Source organism: Lynx canadensis, chromosome D1 (assembly GCF_007474595.2).
Source record: "Lynx canadensis isolate LIC74 chromosome D1, mLynCan4.pri.v2, whole genome shotgun sequence".
NCBI classification, from domain to species: Eukaryota; Metazoa; Chordata; class Mammalia; order Carnivora; family Felidae; genus Lynx; species Lynx canadensis.
The window spans coordinates 110,639,485-110,663,040 of NC_044312.2; the positions used below are offsets into that span (position 1 = coordinate 110,639,485).

General features: G+C 48.7%; 1 protein-coding gene across 1 annotated transcript in view; it reads left to right on the plus strand.

The window, feature by feature from the left end:
- Positions 1-1,454: 1,454 nt before the first annotated feature.
- GSTP1 (glutathione S-transferase pi 1) overlaps positions 1,455-23,556 on the plus strand; it is a 32,328-nt gene continuing 10,226 nt past the window's right edge. The window contains exon 1 of the mRNA XM_030332535.1: positions 1,455-1,562. Coding sequence (XP_030188395.1) covers positions 1,470-1,562 — 93 coding nt within the window. The 5' untranslated portion in view covers positions 1,455-1,469. The remainder of the gene's footprint in view (positions 1,563-23,556) is intronic.

The following is a 23,556-nucleotide window of genomic DNA, read 5'->3' on the forward strand; positions in this document are numbered from 1 at the left end:
GTTAAAAGTGAGGCCCCTGGGGGGGAAAAAAAAAGTGAGGCCCCTGAAGCTAGCCAGATCTGGGTTTAAATCCTGTTTACTAGCTGTGTGACCTTGAGGAATCGAGAAAGTCACTTAACTTCTCTGTGCTTCAGTTCGCCCTCTGTAAAATGAGGATCAGAATGATCAATCCCAAGTCCTACGGTCGTAAAATCTATGTCAAGTTCCCAACACAGGCCTCAGCCCCTGAGGGTTTGGCACAGTTATTATCTCAGAGAGAGGATGCGTAAAGGGCTGTGTCTGTTGACATTGCATTCATTCATACAACAAGCATTTTTTTTTTTTAATGTTTGATCTTAACGGGGGGAGGGGCAGCGAGATCCGAAGCCGGCTCCAGGCTCTGAGCTGTCAGCACAGAGCCCCATGCGGGGCTCGAACTCACTAACCGGGAGGTCATGACCAGGGGGGACGTCGGACGCTTGAGGGACTGAGTCACCCAGGCGCCCCCTGCAACAAGCATTTAATGAGCACCTGCTGTGTGCCGGTGCTGGGGCCCCGGCCCCTGGCTAGGTCCTCAGACCTGGCCCTCTGTGGGCCCTGAGGTGTTCTGTGTGTTTGGGTGTGGCCTGGACGGGGTAGTGGCTGTGTGATGCGAAAGTCAGTGCCCTGCAGGTAGGGTACAGCCCTGCCAAGGAGCAGGTGAGCCTGTCCGGCCTTGCCCGATCCTCACCCAGCCTTACCCAGGCCCGAACTGTGCTCAGTGACTTGGCGCATTCCTGGGTGTGGCGGGAAGGGAGGAGGGGGTGGGACAACCAGAAATACAAGGTCACTGGGCTCCTTGCCACTTCCTGCCTCTCTTTCACTTCACGGCCCGCTAGTGAATAGGGTCTGGGCCAGGTGGGGGCCGGGGCCGAGGTTGAGTCACCCCCCTTTCCCAGGGGTCTGACCCCACCCCTGCCGCAGGCTGCTGGGAGGGGGGGGGTCTCCCCCAGGGGTCTGACCCCTGCCCCCCCCCCGCAGCTCCGTTGGTGGGGGGGGCCTCTTTCACCACCCTGTCTGTCTGTCTCTCCTAGTGCCGCCCTACACCATCGTCTACTTCCCCGTCCGAGGTGCGGCCCCTGCTCCTCCAGGAGGGTGAGGGGCACCGATGGGCCAGGCTGCTCGCCCTGGGATGGCGGTGGCGGCCCCAGGCCTGGCCTTCCCCCGGGGCTGCATCCTCTTGGCCCCCGTCTGGCTGCGCTCTGGCCATCTGTCTCTGTCCCCATCCCGGGGCACTTTGGACTGCAGTGTGCACCCCTCATCTCCCTCCCCAGACCGCACCGGTGCCATGATCTCCATCTTTCTCCACGGTTCGACTTCTCAGCAGACTCCGAAGCTAGAGTTTCTGTCCTGTCGCCACACTCCTGACCCCTCCCCAGGGTGCTCTGAGGCTGGGGTCTCCCCGCATCCCCCCTACCCTGTCCTCCCCTCCCCCAGGGCGCTGCGAGGCCATGCGCATGCTGCTGGCGTTCCAGGGCCAGGGCTGGAAGGAAGAGGTGGTGACCAAGGAGACCTGGCTGCAGGGCCCGCTCAAGGCCTCCTGTGTGAGTGGCTGCCGTGCCCAGAAGGGGGCCAGGGGCTGGGCAGCGGGGGAGGGCAGCCAAGCTCCGCATCTCCGATGGAGCTGTGCCGCCCCCCCACCCCCAGCTGTACGGGGACTCTGCTCCCTGCCCTGGTCCGGGGACCCTGAGAGAGGGTCAGAACGCTTGGCTGCCCTTACCCAGATGTGCAACCGTGGACAAGTGGCCAATCCTCTGTGGGCCTGTTTCCTCCTCTGATGTCCCGGTGGTCACAGAGTGCCACCCTGTTTACCCGGCACCTCCCACATTCAGACACTTGGCAGGTCTCAAGATCTCCGTTTTACAGCGGAGAAAACAAACAGGTCAGAGCCGGAATTTGCAGGCAGGCGCCCCGAGGGGCACGCCCACCTGCTTTCCCAAACAGCCCCAGAAAATGCTCTCAAATGTGCCCCGCACACAGCTCGTCGTCAATGGAGTGGTTATTTAAAATGTTCATGTCAGTTAAATGTTCAATATCCCCATTGAAATCAAGTCAAAGCCGCGGGGAGTTTTAGAAGCGAGAGCATAGGTCGTGCCCCAGCCCTGGCCTCCTCTGCTGTTTGCGTCCACACTGCTCTTCACACGTGCGGGTTTGGGATCGGGGTGAGCGTGTGCACACGGAACGCAAACCGCCGAAGGTGTCTGGGAGGGGTTTTTGGCAATGAATCCACACTTGAGCGCGGTATCTCCCCATCGGAGGACTTTGGACAGGTGAAGGGGAAGGCTTCTCACCTCCAGATCGGATCAGGAAACTCAGCCCAGATGAGCTTGGCTTTTCACAAGCCTTGTTCTGAAAAGCAGCACCCGGGGGGGGGGGGGGAAATAAAATGAAGACATTCGGCCCGCCCATTGGCTGCGTCTGCGCCACCGACAGGATTCTGGCTTCAGGGCGTGTCAACGGGGAGAAGGTGGCCATCTGGCCAGGCGCCACGGGCTCCCTCTGGGACCAGAGCTCTCTTTTCTGTGCGAGAGGCCACCAGGATGTGAATTCAGAGCCCACCCTGGCAGCGGTTATAGCTGAGAGAGCAGAGCCATGCACAGAGAACAGTGCACGAGTGTGTGTGAGAGAGAGAGGGAGAGAGGAAGGGAGTTTATTTTAGGTCCCTGGTTCCAGCTCCCTTCTCTCCTCCTGCTGGTTTGGGATCCACCAGTAACAAACTATCTTTTCAATGGCAGTTGTCTCCTCGGGTGGGTCCGCCTGCCCTTACCTAGATAACAAAAGCTCTATTTAAAACAGAGACCCCCATGCCACAGCCACCCAGCCAACGCGCTCCTGAATTTCTTTAAAAATTTTTTTAATGTTTATTTATTTATATTTATTTATTTTAATGTTTATTTATTTCTGAGACAGAGACAGAGCATGAGTGGGGGAAGGGCAGAGAGAGAGAGAGGGAGACGCAGAATCCGAAGCAGGCTCCGGGCTCCCTGAGCCGTCAGCACAAAGCCCGACGCAGGACTCGAACCCACGGACCGTGAGATCGTGACCTGAGCCGAAGTCAGACGCCTAACTGACCGAGCCAGCCAGGTGCCCCCGCACTCCTGAATTTCTGACTCCAGGAAACAGAGTTAAATACATGCTAGTTGCTTTAAGGAGACTGAAGTTGGACGTGGCTTATTAAGCACCAATAGATAATTAATATCAAGTCACAACCAAGCAGCACCATATGGCCTCAGTGGGAGACAGAGAGCTTTCAAGGCTCACATTGCAAGACAGGTGCTCTGAGGTTTAACAAACTATTTTCCGGAGGTTTTCTGGTTCCTTGGGGGGGAGGGGGTTGGTTCGATGTCTTCTCTGAGGCCACTCAGCCGAGGTGTGGGTCAGTGCTTGGGACGAAGGCACATCCCTCAAAACAGGAGTCTTTCCTTTGATGCCCCGGATTCCCGGAGTGAGTGTGGCTGAGCTCTGACAGTGCACATTCCACCAAGTCCCCTTCCAAAGCAGCGTGTTCGTGTTGAAGAGGCAGGAGGCCGTGGTTAAGAGAGCAGCCGGTGACCTTAAGTTCAGGTCCCAACTCCGTCCCTTAACTGCTGTGGGATCCTCAGCTGGATATACCCAGACACCATAACACCCCTGAAACACTTAGCACAGGGAGGCACATAGTAAGTGCTCAACGAGAGGCTGACACCAACATTTGTAAGAACCCAGCTTTGCCGATATCATCGCCAGCATTGATGTGGGAGCCACCTCAGTCTTGAGAAAGCCACACCCCTTCTTTCACCATACATTTTGTGAAAATAAGCAATTGAGCAAGAAGAAGAAAAAAAAAAAAAAAGCTGGTGAGCCGATTTCTAGCGAAACTTGAAATTTGACTTTTTCAGCCAAGTCATCACTTGGACCCTGGAGTCTAGGATGAAACCAATAAATATTACCACACTACGATTTCCTCTCCAAGTTTTTTCAGGGAGGCTTTTTTGATTGTTCAGTTTTGAAAATCCACATATTATTTAAGACTCGAGAACAAAACAGGGGCGCCCGGGTGGCTCAGTAGATGAAGAGCCCGACTCTTGATTTCGGCTCAGGTCATGATCTCGCGGTTCGTGAGTTCAAGCCCCTCGTCGGGCTCTGCGCTGACAGCTCGGAGCCTGCTTGGGGTTCTCTCTCTCTCTCTCTCTCTCCTTTCTCTGCCCCTCCTCTGCTCTCTCTCTCTTTCTCTCAAAATAAATAAACATTAAAAAAAAGATTTAGGGGCGCCTGGGTAACTCAGTCGGTTAAGCGACCGACTTCAGCTCAGGTCATGATCTTGCAGTTTGTGAGTTCAAGCCCCGTGTCGGGTTCCGTGCTGACAGCTCGGAGCCTGGAGCCTGCTTCGGATTCTGTGTCCCCTTCTCTCTCTCTGCCCCTCTCCCATTCACGCTCTGTCTCTCTCTGTCTCTCAATAATAAATAAACATTAAAATTTTTTTTTAAAAAGGTTTATATCTATCTCTATGTATAACTATAGATTTACATATATATGTATATATAAAGATCTATTTATATCTGTGTATTATGTATGTATCGATCTATAAACAGATTTGTTATAATGAATCAGCTCACATGATTCTGGAGGCTGAGAAGTCCCCAATCTGCCATCTGAAGGCTGGAGCCCCGGGAGAGTTGTGGTGTGGTTTGAGGGCTGACAGCCAGAGAGCCAAGGTAGATTCCAGTCCAGTCTGAAGGCCTGAGAACCGGGAGGGCTGAGGACAGGAGAAGATCGATATCCCGGCTCCACAATCAGGCAGAGAGCGAATTCAACCTTCCTCTGCCTTTTTGTTTTATTTAGGCCCTCAACAGGTTAGATGAGGCCCACCCACACCCGGGAGGGCCATCTGCTTTGCTCTGTCCACCAATTCAAATGCTGATCTCTTTGGGGAACGCTCTCATGGACATACGCAGGAAGAACGTTTAACCAGTAACCAGTAACCTTGGTCCAGTCAAGTTGACCTGTAAAATTAAGTGTCACTAATTGCTTTGAAGTTTTCCCTTTTGGGTAAAACACACAGTCCGTATTGTTTTGTTTTTGTTTTAGTTTTGCCTCTGAGCCCTCCGTGATGGTCCTTCTAGATCTGTATCACACTTCTCATGCTTCAACCTGCGAGGGACAGCTGTCCCTCCTCACGGTCGCCATTTCTGCCTCTCCCTCTTTCCTCAGTGGCGAAGTCCTTCCAGGACCGCCTTCTGATCTGGGCCACTCCCCTGCCTTCCTGTGAGGGGTGAGGCAGCCTGGGACTGGCCTGAGCCGCTTTGAAGTGAGAGGCGCCCCCGCTGGGCATTCACTGGGGTCAAGGTGGGAATGAGCTGAACAGGAGCGTCACTTTGCAAAACCAATAGTTGGTAAAATTTCTCAGCTGGCCCCGTTTCTCCCCCTCTACGCGTCCAAAGCACGGTCTGGGCCTCCAGGTTTCCAGGGCACGTTTGATTTTGTGCTAGAATGCTGGCTTATTATGACTAGAAACCTTTAGAGAGAACGGTATTAGAATAACACCTTTAGAATAACTGTGTTATTCTTTTTCTTTCCTACTTTTATTTATTTACTTTATTTTATTTGAGAGAGAGAGAGAGAGAGAGAGGGAGGGAGAATCTTAAGCAGGTTCCACATTCAGCACAGAGCCTGATGAAGGGCTCAATCCCACCACCCTGGGATCATGACCTGAGCCCAAATCAAGAGCCAGACGCTCAACCGACTGAGCCATCCAGGTACCCCTGTTCCCACTTTTTTTTTTTTTAACGTTTCTTTTTTTATTATTGAGAGACAGAGGGAGACAAAGCACGAGCAGGGGAGGGGCAGAGAGAGAGGGAGACACAGAATCCAAAGCAGGCTCCAGGCTCTGAGCTGTCAGCACAGAGCCTGATGCAGGGCTCGAACTCACAAACCGCAAGATCATGACCTGAGCCGAGGTCGGTACCCACTTTTTAATTGAGACTCAACTTACAGCAGCTCGTTCGATGTTTACACCTGGGTACGGGTCCAGCCCTGCTTCCCAAAGGAAAGACTCCCTTTCTGCTGTGTCACTGGATGCAACCACATTTGCTATTTGCTGTATACCAAACTACCCCAACAAATAGTGGCTTAAAATAACTCACATGTCAGGGCGCCTGGGTGGCTCTGTGGGTTAAGAGTCCGACTCTTGATTTCGGCTCAGGTCATGATCTTGGGATTGTGAGACTGAGCCCCACAACGGGCTCTGCACTGACAGTGTGGAGTCTGCTTGGGGTTTTCTCTCTCCCTCTCCATCTGCCTCTCTCCCACTCATGCTGGCTCACGTGCGCTCTCTCTCTGTCTCTCAAAAAGAAAATAATAATAATAACTGACATTTCTTATTTCTCCCAGTTATGTGACCTGGCCTGGTGGCTATTCTGGTCTGGGCCAACTCCACTGGGGCCTGGTGGTCTAGATGGCCCTCCCTTCCACATGTCGCATGGATGGAGACAGCAGGGACGACTTTCTAGATGATCCCTTGTTTTCTGGGAGGCCAGCCCAAGCTTGATTGTGCAGCAGCAGAAGGTTTTTCCAACAGCAGGCAAGGACCAGCCTCAATGCACAAGGGGCCCCTGTCACACTTGCTGACATCCCATTGACCAGGGCAAGCCACGTGGCCAGGCCCGGACTCAGGAGGCAGAGAACTCCCTTACCCCCTGATGGAACAATCACCAAATTCGCACCGCAGGGGGGCAGGTGTAGGAAAAGGGGGAAGACTTGTAGTCAGTTTGCAATTAGTCACTGATGTTCTCAGGGCAGGAAGGGAATGATCACAGGCAGAAGGCTAGAGATACAAGCAAGTAAGCAAAGAGGTAAGTATGTTGGTGGGTTTTAGGGAAACCCTGAATGAACAGGAACGGATTTGCCATAGAAATTAGTAGTGAAGAAAAACGGGATGATATACCCAGCCAACCCAAAAGAAGGCAAGAAAGAAAAGAAACAGGACAGACAGGGCAAATAGCAAAAAGCAACACAGACTGAAGCCCAAATATGTAATAGCAATTCTGCTCTATGTGAAGAGATGACCCACACAAATATGCCCGATGGATTTTTTTTTTTCTTTCAAAGATGCGAAAGCATTTATTCAGTGGAGGAAAGAGCCTTTGCAGCTAGTGCTGGGACAGTTAAACTGCCGTCGGCCAGCACATGGGAGAAAATGTTCAGCATCTGGGCAAGGTTAAGGTTTCTCAGGTGTGATTCTAAAAGCATGACCCGTAAAAGGAAAAACTGATAAATCAGACCTCATACACATGAAAAAGTGTGCTCTGCCAAATGCCCTATGAAGAGCATGAAAAGACTAGTTATGGGTGGAAGAAAATATTTGCCAACCACCTACCCAGAGAGAGACTAGTCCCTGGGACGTACAACAGTCTCTTCAAATTCAACAGTTAAAAAAACAAAAACAAAAACAAAAACAAAAAACACCGAGCAATTCTGTTTTGAAAATGGGTGAAAGACATGGAGAGACACAAGGACTACAACTCAGCAATAAGAAGGATTAAACCACTGATGTAGATAGAGCAACCCGGATGAATCTAGAACAGTGTGCGGAGTTTAAAAAAAAAAAAAAAAAAAGCTAATCCCAAAAGGTTACATACTGTTTGATTCCATTTATATAACATTCCTGACATGATCAAATTATAGAAATGGAGAACAGATTAAGGGTGGCCAGAGATTAAGGACAGGAGCGGGAGGTGGAGGGAGGGAAGTCGGTGTGGTTATAAAAGGCTGACATGAGGGATCCTTGGGTGACAGAACTGCTGAGTGTCTTGACCGTGGTGGACACATGAGCTTACACGGGTGACAACACTGTACAGAACTAGACACACACACACACACACACACACAGAGGTCCCACTATAACCCCCCAGGAATCTGAGCAAGATGGATAGATTGTATCAATGTCAATATCCCGGGTATAACATTGAACTGGAGTTTTGCAAGATGTTGTCTCAAAAGAAAAGTTCAGGTAAAAATAAATAAATAAATAAATAGATTTACATATTCTACTTAAAAAAACAAAGGACATCAGACCGCAGTTAATTTTTCCATTGCCCTGTTGGTGGACACTTGGGTTGTCTCCAGTTTGGGCCCATTATGAGTAAGGAATTGGCTCGTGTGATTGAGAAAGCTTGGTAAATCTAACATCTACAGTGTAGGGTGGCAGGCTGAAGACCCAGGGAAGAGGTGATGCTGCGGTTCGAGTCAGAAGGCAGTTTGCCGACAGAGTTCCCTCTTTCTTGAGTCTCTTTTTAAAGGCCTTCAACTGATTAGATGAGGCCCACCTATATTACGGAGGGCAATCTCGCAGTCTATTGATTAAATGTTACTCTAAAAATACCTTCACAGGAACATCTAGAATAATGTTTGGCCAAATATCTGTGTACTGTGGCCTCTTCAGAGGGACACAGAAAATTAACGTCACAAGTACATGTACGTAGGACTGGAGCTTTAGCAGATAACGCAGTTTTCCAGCGTGGTGGAGCCATTTTCACACTCCCGCCAACAGTGCATGAAAACTCCAACTGCTCTGTAGCCTCGCCAACACTTGGAATTGTCAGTGCTTCCGATTTTTCTAATGGGTGCATGGTGGTGATCTAATGGGTGTTGTGGGTTGAATTTGCATCTCCCTGATTGCGCAGGATGCCGAGCGCTTTTCACGCGCTGAAATGTTGTATAGAAAATGTTGCGTATAAAATGTTGCCACACAAAAGACCTTAAGACGGCAAGTACTTTTTTTGCACGGAGGGTTGGGCTGTGAAATATGTCCGCAGGTAGGCCAATATAGTATGTTCCTTTTTCAAACCAAAGTCTTTAAATATTTACTCAACGTGTATTTGGTTTGGCTGATCAGACGCTACTTTTCTTTTTTTTTTTTTTTTTTTTTTTTTTTTTTACAGATTGTTTACAGAAATAGATTCGCTTTTGGAGGCTGAAAATAAAAATCCTCCTAACCATTTCCGACGTCTCTGTGGTTCTCAGTATGGCTATTAACTAGTTCAGCTGAGGTTACAAAGTCTCCAAGGAACAGCAGCAGGGACAAGCTGGACCTTTTTCCGCTCAGCTGAGAGTCCGGCGTCCTCTGGCCAGGGCTGGCGTGCGCTCTCCATGGTGTTGGGGACCCTAGCCCCTTCCGGCTGTCTCTGTCACTCTGAGGGTGCTGTCCTCTCCCCTCCGGGATCCAGCCAGGGAAAGGGAGTTCTCTGAACCCTACCCGCTGGGGAGGCATATGCTAAGGTTTACAATGTAGATGATCAAATCAGTCATTTGTTGCCAACACACAGCATGACTCCGTGCAGGGCTTGGAATTTCTGTCAATTGACAATGACTTCTAGTGAATATGCCTTGCAAGGGCTCTTGGCAGAGAGAGGCCAGTGTTCAATCAAGAAGTTCTTTTTTTCTCTCCCTTGAGTGCTTCGGTGGGTGGGGTCAGTTGCATTTAGCCAGTTACTTAGACGGGGAGGGAAGCTGGCCGCCTGTAACTGGTTGACTCCGATTGTTTCCTACGCTGACCCCTAGGGAAGGTGTCTCTCCCCTGGCCCCCATTCCTGTTACCCAGACCGCTCCCCAAAGAAGCGGCCACACACAAGCCCTGGTCTCAGGCTCTGCCTTCTGCGGAGACCCAGCCTAAGACAGCAAGGGTAGTCATAGTAATAATTTTTGAGAGTTTTTCTGACATGGAGAAGGGGAGGAAGGATGTGATACGCTTACTATTCTTGTGGACATTTGCCGTCTTGCAGTGCCCAGGGAGGTAGATGGACAGCAAGCTCGATGAGCACAGGGGCTTTGTCTTGTTCCCTGCTGAGTCCTCGGCACCTTGAACAGCACCTGGCACTTAGGCGCTCAAGAAAAATCTGTTGAAGGAAGCAGCATCTGGCCGTTCCTGGAACCATCTTCCTGTGGCGCTCAGCAAGGTTTCTTCCCCCGGGGACGCGTGGTCCTGGCTGCTGCACTCCCTGGTTTCTCCTCGGAAGGCGCCAGAACCTTGGGATCTAGTGTGGGAGCAGCAAGAACTGGGCCCTAAAGAAGTGTGCCCCGTGGCTCCCAGGACCCCCACGTAACAGGTCTCTGGCTGTGGGTCCGAGGGTGCGAGGGAAAAACTTCTTCTGGGCCCGAGTCCTGACCCTAGCTTCTCCTGCACTGAGCTGGACCTCGTCAGGCCCCCGGTAGGTGGAGGGACAGCTCAGGTGGGGCTCACTCCCTTGAGCCAGACTCAGGAAGCAGAGATCCTGGGATTCGAAAAGGCATCTGGGGGGCCCCTGGGTGGCTCATTTGCCTAAGCATCTGACTCTTTGTTTCGGCTCAAGTCATGGTCTCATGGTCCATGAGTTCGAACCCCTGGTTGAACCGAGCCATTAGCACAGAGCCTGCTTGGGATTCTGTCTGTCTGTCTGTCTCTCTCTCTCTGCCCTTCCACTCTTCCTTCTCTCTCTCTCTCTCTCTCTCTCTCAAATAAATAAATAAACATTTTTTAAAATCTTAAAAAAAAGAAAAGGCATCTGGGAATATCCCAGGGGCGTTGTCGGCGGCGGGGGCATAAATATGGGTCCTAAACTAGCCCAGTGGTCTCTGACCACCTTCCCTCCGATCCGTCAACGTCCTTCCTCTACAGCCCCCGGGATCAGGCGGGCAGAGCGCAGACTGCTGGCATTTTCAGAGCCCTTGCTATGTGCCAAGTATTACATTCCTCTAATCCTCACAGCTACTAACCCATCCTCACAGCTGGTCCTCACTTTGCAAGAAGGTTCTAAGTGGCAAGACCAAGGTCTCTGAGAGTGTGGAGGAGCGAGGGCTTGAACCCAGGACCCGAGACCAGGCTGTGGTCACTGATGCCCCAGATGGGGATCATAATGTATGTGAGTGCCAGGAAGCACTTTCTTGAGTGCTGATTCATCGAAGGGCTATTCAGCTAAGGATCCCAATTTCGTTCTCCCAGGCTTTCAGCAAAGCAGGCAGGGCACAGCCATGACCCTGGAGAGCCTTGCAAGGGTGAGGTTTGGTGTAGCTGAGGACACGGTTATTTTTGGCTGCAGTCTGAAGGAACATGAGGGTCAGCTGTGGCTGTGACCCTCACCTTCCCTGGAGCACGGTCACTGCCAGAATTCCGGCACTGAGGGGACACAGTCCTGCTCCAGCAAGACCAGAGATGAAAAGCCCTTCTGGGGTTTCCAGTTACTCTGGGAGGTTTGGGGAGATTATTCTGAGTGCTGAACAGCTTGATGGGCTCATCCAAGTTCGATAAAATCCCTATCAAAATAGCACCAGCGTTCTTCACAGAGCTAGAATAAACAACCTTAAAATTTGGAGGGAACCAAAAAAGATCCCGAATAGCCAAAGCGATCTTGAAAAAGAAAACCAAAGCAGGAGGCATCACAATCCCAGACTTCAAGCTATACTACAAAGCTGTCATCATCAAGACAGTATGGTTCTGGCACAAGAACAGACACTCAAATCCATGGAACACAACAGAGAACCCGGAAATGGACCCACAAACGTACGGCCAACTAATCTTTGACAAAGCAGGAAAGAATGTCCAATGGAATAAAGGCAGTCTCTTCAGCAAGTGGTGCTGGGAAAACTGGACAGCGACACGCAGAAGAATGAACCTGGACCACTTTCTTACACCAGACACAAAAATAAACTCGGAATGGATAAAAGACCTAAACGTAAGACAGGAAGCCATCAAAATCCTCGAGGAGAAAGATGGCAAAAACCTCTTTGATCTTGGCCGCAGCAACTTCTTACTCAACACGTCTCCAGAGGCAAGGGAAACACAAGCAAAAATGAACTCATCAAGACCTCATCAAGATAAAAAGCTTCTACGCAGCGAAGGAAACAGTCAGCAAAACTAAAAGGCAACCGACAGGATGGGAGAAGATATTTGCAAGTGACGTATCCGATAAAGAGTTAGTATACAAAATCTATAAAGAACTTACCAAACTCAACACCCCAAAAATAGATAATCTGGTGAAGAAATGGGCAAAAGACATGAATAGACATTTTCCCAAAGAAGACATCCAGATGGTGAACAAACACATGAAAAAATAGGTAAATACAAATTAAAACCACAATGAGATACCACCTCACACCTGTCAGAATGGCTAACATTAACAACTCAAGCAACAACAGATGTTGGCGAGGATGTGGAGAGAGAGGATCTCTTTTGCACTGCTGGGGGGGAATGCAAACTGGTGCAGCCGCTCTGGAGAACGGTATGGAGATTCCTCAAAAAATTAAAAATAGAACTACCCTACGACCCAGCAATTGCACGACGAGGGATACAGGTGTGCTGTTTGGAAGGGACACATGCACCCCCATGTTTATAGCAGCACTATCGACAATGGCCAAAGGATGGAAAGAGCCCACATGTCCATCGATGAATGAATGGATAAAGAAGATGTGGTAAATATATATATATACAACAGGATATTATTCAGCAATCAAAAAGAATGAAATCTTGCCATTTGCAACTATATGGATGGAACTAGAATGTATTATGCTAAGCAAAATTAGTCATTCAGAGAAAGACAAATATCATATCATTTCACTCATGCGGAATTTAAGATACAAAACAGATGAACAGAAGGGAAGGGAAGCAAAAATAATAATATAAAAACAGGGAGGGAGACAAAACATCAGAGACTCTTAAATACGGAGAACAAACTGAGGGTTGCCGGAGGGGTCATGGGTGGGGGGGATGGGCTAAATGGGCGATGGGCATTAAGGAGGGCACTTGTCGGGATGAGCGCTGGGTATTATACGTAGGGGATGAATCACTAAATTCTATTCCTGAAATCATTATTGCAGTAGATGCTAACTAACTTAGATGTAGATTAAAAATAAATAAAATAAAATAAAATAAAAGTGAGCTCATCCAGGTTATCGGGTTAGGCTGGCATGCCCCGGTGCCGTGTGTGGCCAGGCCCCCGGAGCACCAGGAATGCAGCCCCCGCCCCCACCCAGCTGGCCTCTCACCCCTCTGGGGAACTGTTGGGGTGAAACCATCAGCCTTCCATGTCCTGGTGAGCTGGGGCCCCTGGCTTCACCTTTGCTCCCCTACGGCACCCAAATCCGGGGTCACGCCATACACGGCGGGCTCACTGGTGGGCACGGGGTGGGGCTAGATTTAGCCCAAGAAGGGGGCAGGGGACCAGGGCTTTCTCCAGCACCTCTTTCTCCTAAGAGCTGTCACCCCCGCATAAAGCGGAGCTCCTGGCCCCGAGACAGGGCATCACTGACAACTTTCAGCGAAGCTGGGGCCCACACCGGAGGCCCACAGATGCTCGGGGAAGTCACCGAAATGGGCTGGTTTTCAGTGGGGTCACTGAGGCTCCTCCCCTTTGCCCCACTGCAGGCTGCTGGGCCCACCCTGCAGAGGGGCACGGGGCTCTTTGGGGGCTCTCAAGGGCTTGAACGTGCCCCTGAGTGAGCAGTGCTGATGGGGGGTGCCACCCGGCCGAGCCTTCCCCGGAGGCCGTGTCGTGGGAAGTGTCGGCCCCAGGGTGCCGGCTGATGTTGGGGGAGCCCGGAGAGCTCCTGGCCCGACAGAGCAGAATGATCGTGTTCTAACTGGGGCGAATGGGGGGCCGGCGGAAGAGGCAGGAGGGCACTCGCTGACAGAGGCATCGGCGTGTGGGAAATATGAGGAGAGAGGGCGGGAGAGTTGGGGGGAGAGAGAAGCTCCAAACTGGATAAGAACAGAACTTCGAAGGTTATATGGAACCAGACCTTTCAATGATCTCAAAGTCACCCGGAAGGGTTTTTATGACTTTGGAGGGTTTGGTCAAGCTCTGGGATGGGCCCTTGATTCCTTCCGTGGGGACAGAAGGACCCCCCCCCCCCCGATGGAACACATTTCACGAGAAGGGTGGGAAGGAAAAAGCCCTGTCTGTGAGCTCCTTGGCCTGCTCTGCGGTGGGTGCCAACCACACGAGGCGCCCAGCTCACCTGGGGACACGTTCCAGGAGAGCCCGGCGGCTCCCACACCGGACCGGAATCACCTATTGGTGCCAGGATGTCAGGGCAGTGAGGGGATGACAGGGCGATGAGAGGTTGGTGAAGGTCGAAGCCTTCTCCAGGGGGCTGGGACCCAGGACTTCGGTCTGGGTCAAGGTCAGCAAACTTCTGTGAAGGGCGGATAGCAAATATTTTAAGCTTTGAGGACCACATGGTCTCTGCTACGGTTACTCATTTCTGCCCTCGAGGCACAAAAGCAGAGACAGATACCAGACAAACGAACGAGCGCGGCTGGCTTCCAACAAAACATTATTGATAAAAGGAACGTGATGAAAGCCTGCGGTCCACCGTATGCCGACCTTTGGTCTGGATGGCGAATGAGCACAGTAACGTCTCCTGCCGTGACATGAGCCCAGGGGCAAGTGAAACGAGACCAAATAAGGAAGACGTACCCCCTCCTGGGGGCTGATGGCTGTTTTGACACCGTGTGTGTGGCTGGTGGTGTGTGTAGGCGTGCGTGTGCCTGCGTGTGTGGACGTCTGGGGGGGGGGGTGTGTTCGTGTGTGTGGGCAGGACGGGGCGTGGCTAGCAGTGGCAACAACAAGATGCCAGGGGGAGGCAGCAGCTGGCCTTAGGTTCTTGCCATTCCCTAGCGTAGCTGAGAGGTCGCCATTGCCACATCCCGACTTTAGAACCGGTTTCCCCAGGGTTATACTGGGGCTGCAAAACCTCTGTTGGGCGAGGCACTGGGGAAAAGAGCGGAGACCTCCCCACAAGCCCCCAGGAAGGCACGTTAGTGGGGTCACCCCCACCCCAACAGTGCGCTTCCCCGAGGGTCTGCTAAAGCTGCAGAGGCCAGCCAATGAAGGAAGGATGATCTTTCGCTGCATGGGGCTGGGCCAACTGGACCTCCACGTGCAAGAACATGAACTCCAACCCGCATTTCACATCATACGTAACATTCAAAATGATCCCCGACGCAAATGTGAAATCCCAACTTCCATAAACTTCTAGAAGAAAGCATAAGATAATTCGTGTGGTGTTTGCCTTAGGCAAAGATGTCTTGGATGAGACCCCAAAACCATGATCCACATAATTTAAATGTTGATGGATTTTACCTCATCAAAATTAAAAACTTTAAAGCTCAATTAAGAAAAGAAGCTCTGGGGCGCCTGGGTGGCGCAGTCGGTTAAGCGTCCGACTTCAGCCAGGTCACGATCTCGCGGTCTGTGAGTTCGAGCCCCGCGTCGGGCTCTGGGCTGATGGCTCGGAGCCTGGAGCCTGTTTCCGATTCTGTGTCTCCCTCTCTCTCTGCCCCTCCCCCGTTCATGCTCTGTCTCTCTCTGTCCCAAAAATAAAATAAACGTTGAAAAAAAAATTAAAAAAAAAAAAAAAAGAAAAGAAGCTCTGTTAGCTCTGTTAAGAAAGTGGAAAGGCAAAGCATAGACTGGGAGGAAAGATTTACAAACCTTTATCCAATAAGGACTACATCCAGAGTATATGAAAAACTCTCGCGGCGCGCCTGGGTGGCTTTGCCGGTTCAGCGTCTGACTCTTGATCTCAGCTCAGGCCTCGATCTCAAGGTGGTGAGTTCAAGCCCTGCATGGGGCTCTGTGCTGGGCAGGAAGCCTGCTTAAAAACACAACGTCCAGAGTACATGAAAAACTCTCGAGGGGCGCCTGGGTGGCTCAGTCGATTAAGCGACCGACTTCGGCTCAGGTCATGATCTCATGGTTTGTGAGTTCCAGCCCCACGTCGGGCTCTGTGCTGATGGCTCAGAGCCTGGAGCCTGCTTCGGATTCTGTGTCTCCCTCGCTCTCTGCCCCTCCCCTGCTCACGCTTTGTCTCTTTCCATCTCTCAAAAATGAATAAACGTTAAAAAAATTTAAAAACAAATAAAACCCTCTCAAAACCCAATAATAAAACGAACAATCGAATTAAAAATGGCCAGAAGATCTGAAAGGACACGTCGACAAAGAAGATACATTCATGGCAAATAAGAGTGAAAGTTGAAAGGGCATTCAACGTCATTAGCCCTTAGGGAAATGCAAACCAAAACCACAGTGAGACAAAATTGCAAACCTATTACTAGAATGGCGAGGGCAAAAGTTGAAATCACTGTGTGCTGATGAGGCTTGAGACAGAAAGTGGAATTCTTTTTTTTTTTTTAAGTATATTTATTTATTTTTGAGAGAGAGACAGATGGGGCGGGAGTGGAGAGAGACAGAGAGAGAGAGAGAGAGAGAGAGAGAGAGTACGTGGGGGAGGGGCAGAGAGAGAGGGAGAGAGAATCCCAACCAGGCTCTGCATCACCGGTGCTTGATGTGGGGCTTGAACTCACAAACCGCGAGATCATGACCTCAAGTCCAGCACTTAATGGACTGAGCCACCCCGGCACCCCTATAGCAAGTGGAATTCATACACACTGTTGCTGAAAATGTGAAATGGTGCTGCCACTTTGGAAAACAGATCGGCAGCACGTTCCAAGGTTAAACACGCTTACCAGATGGCCCAGCAATCTTTCCTCTTGTTTTTTTTTTACCTAAGACAGGTGAAAAATTATGTTCATTTAGAAACTTGCATGCAGGGGCGCCTGGCTGGCTCAATCGGTGAAGAGTCTGACATCAAAAAAAAGAGAAGAAGAAAAAAGAAATGTTCTAGATCTTCATGGTAGGGATGGCTTTTGTCCAAACTCATAGAACCGTGTACAAAAAGGATACATTTTACGACCTGTAAACCGTATCTCAATAAAAAATCTTTTAATGTTGCGTTGAGTGAAAGAAGTCGGACACTTACTGATTGTACTGATGTGATGTTTGAGAAAAAGCAAAACTAACCTATGGTGATGGAAGTCAAAGCCGTGGTTATTTACAGAGGGTGGGGATCAACTAGAAAGTGCCCGAGGGGACTTCCAAGATGACGAATGTGTTACGATTTGGTTTGCCAGTGGCTACGTGAGTACGTACATTTATCACAATGCGCGTATTTGTACACTTAAAAATCTGTACATCTTACTGAATATAAATCGCTTCCTTTTTCTTAAAGGTGCAGAAGTATTTTTTTTTAAGGGTGAGGAAAGATATTCCAATCCAAACGAACATGAATAAAAAGAAAGCCAAGACAGGAATCTTCATATATGACTGATTTAATATGTGAAGCAATATAATTCATAACAATCACAAAGGACAAATGAGAATGTTACAAGCGCATACAATATACCACAGACAAAGATAAAAACACTTCGATGAAAGCAATATAGCCTTACACGATGGAAGTTAAGCCTGGTAGAATTTCAGGGAGACATAGAGAAGCCAACAGCCCTACCACAACCCTCTCATATACAGAGAGAACAAACATGCAAAAGAAATAAACACTGGGGTGCCTGGGGGCTCAGTCGGTGGAGCGTCGGACTTTGGCTCAGGTCATGATCCCACTGTCTGTGAGTTCGAGCCCCGCGTTGGGCTCTGTGCTGACAGTTCAGAGCCTGGAGCCTGCTTCACATTCTGCGTCTCCCTCTCTCTCTGCTCCTCCCCTGCTCATGCTGTCTCTCTGTCTGTCTGTCTGTCTGTCTCTCTCAAAAATAAACAAACATTAAAAAAACATTAAAAGAGCATTGACAGAGTAGGAGAAGGTATTTTGTAATGCCGGAAGCCAGTAAGACACTACTATCTGGAATAAACAGAGAACTGCAAACCAACAGAAAGTAAGCAGCAAATCCAATAGAAAACAGGATACGAAGGGGCAGTTTCCAACAAACATAATCCAACGAGCGTGTGAGGAGATGATGGTAAACCTTCATAATGAGAGATGCACGACTGAAAACAATAGCAGACACTCCACCTGCTGGACCGGCGAATGTTCTGGAACCACTAAGCCTGCGTGTTGGGGGTTCTGTGGGGCCGGACTCAGCCTGCAGAACAGCAGAAGAGCTGGGAGCAAGCAGTGGGCTGGTCTGGGAGGGCAACCTGGCTCTACTGATGGGGAATCAGGTGTGGAGGGATCCAGGCGCACTTGCCCGTGGGCCGTGAGCACGAAGTGTGGGGAGCACATACACACAGATGGCGGGGGTCGGTGGAACCCAGCACAGAATGGCGATGGTGGAGGAATGGGCGCCAGAAACGCCTAGCACTTGCTAAAGGTACTTGTGAAAAGGGAGGGCCCGGTGTCCCCTCATCCAGATAGATTAAAAAAAAAAAAAAAAAGCATTCTCAAGAGGTGCCCCCTTCCCACTTAGGGGAGTGACACAGGTTCCATCTAAACTCAGCGTGTTTCAGTCGAAGAACTGAGATGATTTAGAGAAAATTGGTCAGTAGATGGCATCGGGACCATGACTATAACAAGAACCACAAAGGCGGTATGGGTGTGAGAGAGTGAGCGTGTGTTGCGTGCAGGGAAGGAGGGAGTGCCTGTCTTTGTGAAGAGACCATTGTGGCAACAAGTGTCTACACGCAAGGTCTACGTGCATAAAGAACACCTCATTTAAAGGTTTTAGTTTTCGCTGGGTGTGAACCTACTTAAAAAAAATATATTATTTTTAAGTAATCTCTATGCTCGAGGTGGAGATCGAACTCGCAACCCCCGAGATCGAGTCCCACGCTCTAATGGCTGAGCCAGCCAGGCACCCCAAGAACACCTCATTTTATTTTATTTTTCAAAGTCTATTTATTTTGAGAGAGAGAGAGTGCAGGGCGTTCACGCACCTGTGCGCGAGCGAGAAGAGGGGCAGAGAGAGAGAGAATCCCCAGCAGTCTCCACCCTGTCATTGCAGAGCCCCGGAGGTGGGGCTCGAGCTCATCAACCCATGAGATCATGACCTGGGCCAGAATCCAGAGTCCGGCGCTTAACCCACTGAGCCACCCAGGCGCCCCCAGGGGCACCTCATTTTAAATGGAGTTGGGAGGCCACAAGGGGGCGCTGTCATGCCCCCACCACTGGCCATCAATTGCAACCCTGGAGGAAGAGAGGCGCCTTACGTTTCTGGAAGGAAGAAGCTAACACCCTACTAGCACCTGGGAGATTTTCTCCTCAATCAGCAACAGCCCAGCCAACAGGAAAACACCACCACTCTGAACTCTCCTTTCCTCCAAAGCAGTCCCTCCCAACCCCTTTCTTTTCTCTATAAAGTAGCATTCCTCTCCTTTGTTCCGGGCGTACCTGTGGGTTTTACCGTAGCTTGCTTATCCCAAATTGCAATTCTTTGCTATTCCTGAATAAATCCATTTTAATGGTAAAATAACTGGCTTATTTTTCAAAAATTTTAAAAATATTTATTTATTTTTGCGCGAGAAAGAGAGAGAGAATGAGCAGGGGAAAGGCAGAGAGAGCAGGAGAGGCAGAATCTGAAGCAGGCTCCAGGCTCCGAGCTGTCAGCCCAGAGCCCGACTCGGGGCTCAAACTCATGAAGCGTGAGATCATGACCGGAGCCGGAAGTTGGATGCTTATCCGACTGAGGCACCCAGGTGCCCCCGGCGGTCTTATTTTTAAGGCTGATGTTACTTGGTGATCAGAGATGGGATCCAGAGAAGAGTCCCAACAACTCCAAGGTTGGTGAGCAAACCCGGTTCGGAGCCCAGAGCTCCCTGCCACGGAGATTGAGGGTAAGCTTCTCCTGGGCCCAAACGCCACTCCCTTTGCACTTGGAGCTCTCCAGGCTTGACTCAGCATCTGTTTAAAGGCTTTTTCTATATGGTGAGTGCTCACTTTTCTGAACCTCTGGTTTTGAGTAAGGGGATCCCTGCTGTCTAAACTCTTTTGAGAGAGCCCTCCTGTTTGGACCCTCCCCAGCTTTATGTTTGAAAACCATGCTCCCTCCTACTGTGCATTTTCAACTATATGGGCCCACTTAGCTCAAGATAATTTAGAAGTTCAGTGGCCATTATGGGAAGCTTTCAATCTCCCCAAATTGTTTTTTTTCTCAAAACTAAATTAGAAAGCTACAGCTCCAAAATTAAACAAACTGAATGGGATGGCTTTCTTAATTGGTACCTTGAGGCTTCCAAATGTTTGCCAGATTCTAAAATTGCCTCTTTGCAAAATACTATTTCTAAATTAACTGGGGTAAGCAAACAATTGAAGGAAGTCAAGTGGCTTCTGAGGCCTCCCCCCCCTTGTCTCTGGAGACAACGACAGCCACCTTGTGCTGAGGCCCCACCTGTGGGATCATTCCTCTGTCTTCTCTGCACCCCCTCCCTGATTCTAATCCTTTCACTGAACTTCTTTTTTCCTCTGAACCCCTTCCCATTCCCTCTTCTGAACCTATTAAAACCTGTCCTTTTCAAGTTTGTTTGGTTGTTTGTTTGTTTAGAGAGCGAATGAGAGAGCGTGCCTGTGAGTGTGGGAGGGGCGGAGAGAGAGGGAGAGAGAGAGAATCCCAAGAAGGCTCTACCCTGTCAGTGCGGAGCCCAACGTGGGGCTCGATCTCATGAACCGTGAGATCATGACCTGAGCCAAAATCAAGACTCGGGTGGTTAACCAACTGAGCCAACCAGGCACCCCAAAACCCATCCTTTTAAAATTAAGTCTTCCAAGGATCCAAATAAACCTCAAATTTCTAATTTTCCCTGAACTAAAGCTGAACTGCAAGCCATAGTTAAAGAGTTTCCCAGAGTAAAAGTGGAAGAGGAAAGAAAGCTTCCAAATTCATTCTACAAGGCCAGCATTACCCCGATACCAAAACCAGATAAAGACACTACAAAAAAGAAAACAACAGGCCAATATCTCTGATGAATGTAGATGCAGAAATCCATAACAAAATATTAGCAAACTGAACCCAGCAACATAGTTTAAAGACATTATATACCATGATCAATTGAGATTTATTCCAGGAAGGCAAGGGTGGTTCAATATTCACAATCAACACGATACATCACGTCAACAAGAGAAAGGATAAAAACCATATGATCATTTCAATAGATGCAGAAAAAGCATTTGACCAAGTACATCGATTGATGATAAAAACCCTCATCAAAGTAGATTTAGAGGGATCACACCTCAACATAATAAGGACTGTATATGAAAAACCCACAGCTATCATACTCAGTGGTGACAAACTGAGAGCTTTTCCCCTAAGATCAGGAACAAGACACGAATGTTCACTCACCACTTTCACTCAACATAGTACTGGAAGTCCTAGCCACAGAAATCAGACAAGGAAAAGAAATAAGAGGCATCCAAACTGGCAATGACGAATAAAATTTTCACTACTTGCAGATACCATGATACTATATAAAGAAAACCCTAAAGTCTCCACCAAAGACTAGTAGAACTGATAAATGAATTCAGTAAAGTTGCAGGAGTCGAAATCAACATACAGAAATCTGTTGCATTCCTCTACACCAATATGAAGTAACAGAAAGGGCCATTAAGAAAACAATCCAGTGGTGCCTGGGGGGCTGAGCCGGGTAAGAGTCCAACTTTGTCACAAGTCATGATCTCATGATGCGTGGTTTAGAGCTCCACGTGTCAGCTCTGTGCTGACAGCTCGGAGCCTGGAGCCTGCTTCGGATTCTGCGTCTCCCTCTCTCTCTGCCCCTCCCCCACTCATGCTCTGTCTCTCTCTCTCTTGAAAACATTAAAAAAAAAAGGAAACAACCCCCCAAAAGAAAAGAAAACAATCCCACTTACAATCACACCAAAAATAATAAAATATCTAGGAATGAACGTAACCAAGGAGGTGAAGACCTGCGCACCAAAAACTATTAAACACTGATGAAAGAAATTGAAGATGGCACAAACAAATGGGAAGATATACCATGCTCATGGATTGGAAGAATGAAATATTGTTAAAATGTCCACACTACCCAAAGCAATGTACAGATTTAATGCAATCCCTACCAAAACACCAACAGCACGCTTCACAGAACTAGGATAATGTGTATGGAACCACAAAAGACACTTAATAGCCAAAGCAATCTGGAAAAAGAAAACCAAAACTGGAGGTATCGCCATTCCATATTTCAAGATACACTACAAAGCTGTGGTAATCAAAACAGTGTGGTATTGGGGCGCCTGGGTGGCTCAGTCGGTTGAGCGTCTGACGTCGGCTCAGGTCATGATCTCACAGTCTGCGAGTTCGAGCCCCGTGTCAGGCTCTGTGCTGACAGCTCAGAGCCTGGAACCTGTTTCGGATTCTGTGTCTCCCTCTCTGTCTGACCCTCCCCTGCTCATGCTCTGTCTCTCTCTGTCTCAAAAATACACAAAAACATTAAAAAAAAAAACAGTGTAGTACTGGCATAAAAATAGATACATTTGTCAATGAAACAGAATAGAGAGCCCAGAAATAAACCCACAATTATATGGTCAATTAATCCTTGACAAAGAATATGACAATGGGAAAAAGGCAGACTTTTCAAAAAAAATGGTGTTGGGAAAACTGGACAGCAATGTGCAAAAGAATGAAACTGGATTGTTTTCTTACACCATACACAAAAATAGACTCAAAATGGATTAAAGACCTAAATGTGAGACCTGAAACCATAAAATCTCTAGAACATAGGTAGTAATTTCTTTAACATCAGCCATAGAAACATTTTTCTAGATATATTTCCTTTGGCAAGGAAGATAAAAGCAAAACTAAATTATTGGGACTACACCAAAATACAAAGTTTTTTTTTTTTTTTTTTTCCACAGGGAAGGAAACTATCAACAAAACAAAAAGACAATCCACTGAATGGCAGGAGATACTCGCAAATGATACACCTGATAAGGGGCTAATATCCAAAATACATAAAGAACTTACACAACTCAATATCAAAAAAGACAAATAATCCAATTAAAAATGGGTAGAAGGCATGAGTAGATATTTTTCCAAAGAAAACATACAGATGTGCAACAGACACATGAAAAGATGCTCAACTTTCCAACTTAGCTTCTCAGATTGTATCAATTAGTCCACATGCTTGTTGGCGAGGGTCAGGTCCGACATTGGCTGAAACTTGCCCAATGGGAAATCCTAAAAGAGATTTAGAGAATCAGACGCCTAACTTTTGGCAAGATGTCTGAACACTCACTGGAAATTTCCACCAAGCAATTACAGTAGCTTTTCCTAAGCCCGTTGTTTGGAACAAAATTCAGACTTGCACGCAAAAACGTGATAAACCTGTTCACAACTATTACAATTAACTGCAGCTTGTTGTCTTCGATTTTTTTTTTTATGTTTATTTTTGAGAGAATGAGGGAGTGCAAGCAGGAGAGGGGCAGAGAGAGAGGGAGAAGCTGAATCCGAAGCAGGCTCTGGGCTCTGAGCTGTCAGCACAGAGCCTGATGCGGGGCTCGAACCCACGAACCGCGAGATCCTGAACTGAGCCGAAGTCATATGCTTAACTGACTGAGCCACCCAGGCGCCCCCAACTGCAGATTGTTTTTAAGGAGAATTCTGGTCTTCCTTTGGAGGTCGAATCCACTTGGGTAGCTTTCAATTCTGTTTGTTAATAGGCTAACTCAGGATCAGTCTCTTCTCTTTCAAAGGACCAGACGGAATGGGAAACCATGTCCCCTCCGAATCCAGTTAATCTAAATAAATAAATAAATAAATAAACAAACAAACTTAAATTAAAAAAAAATTTT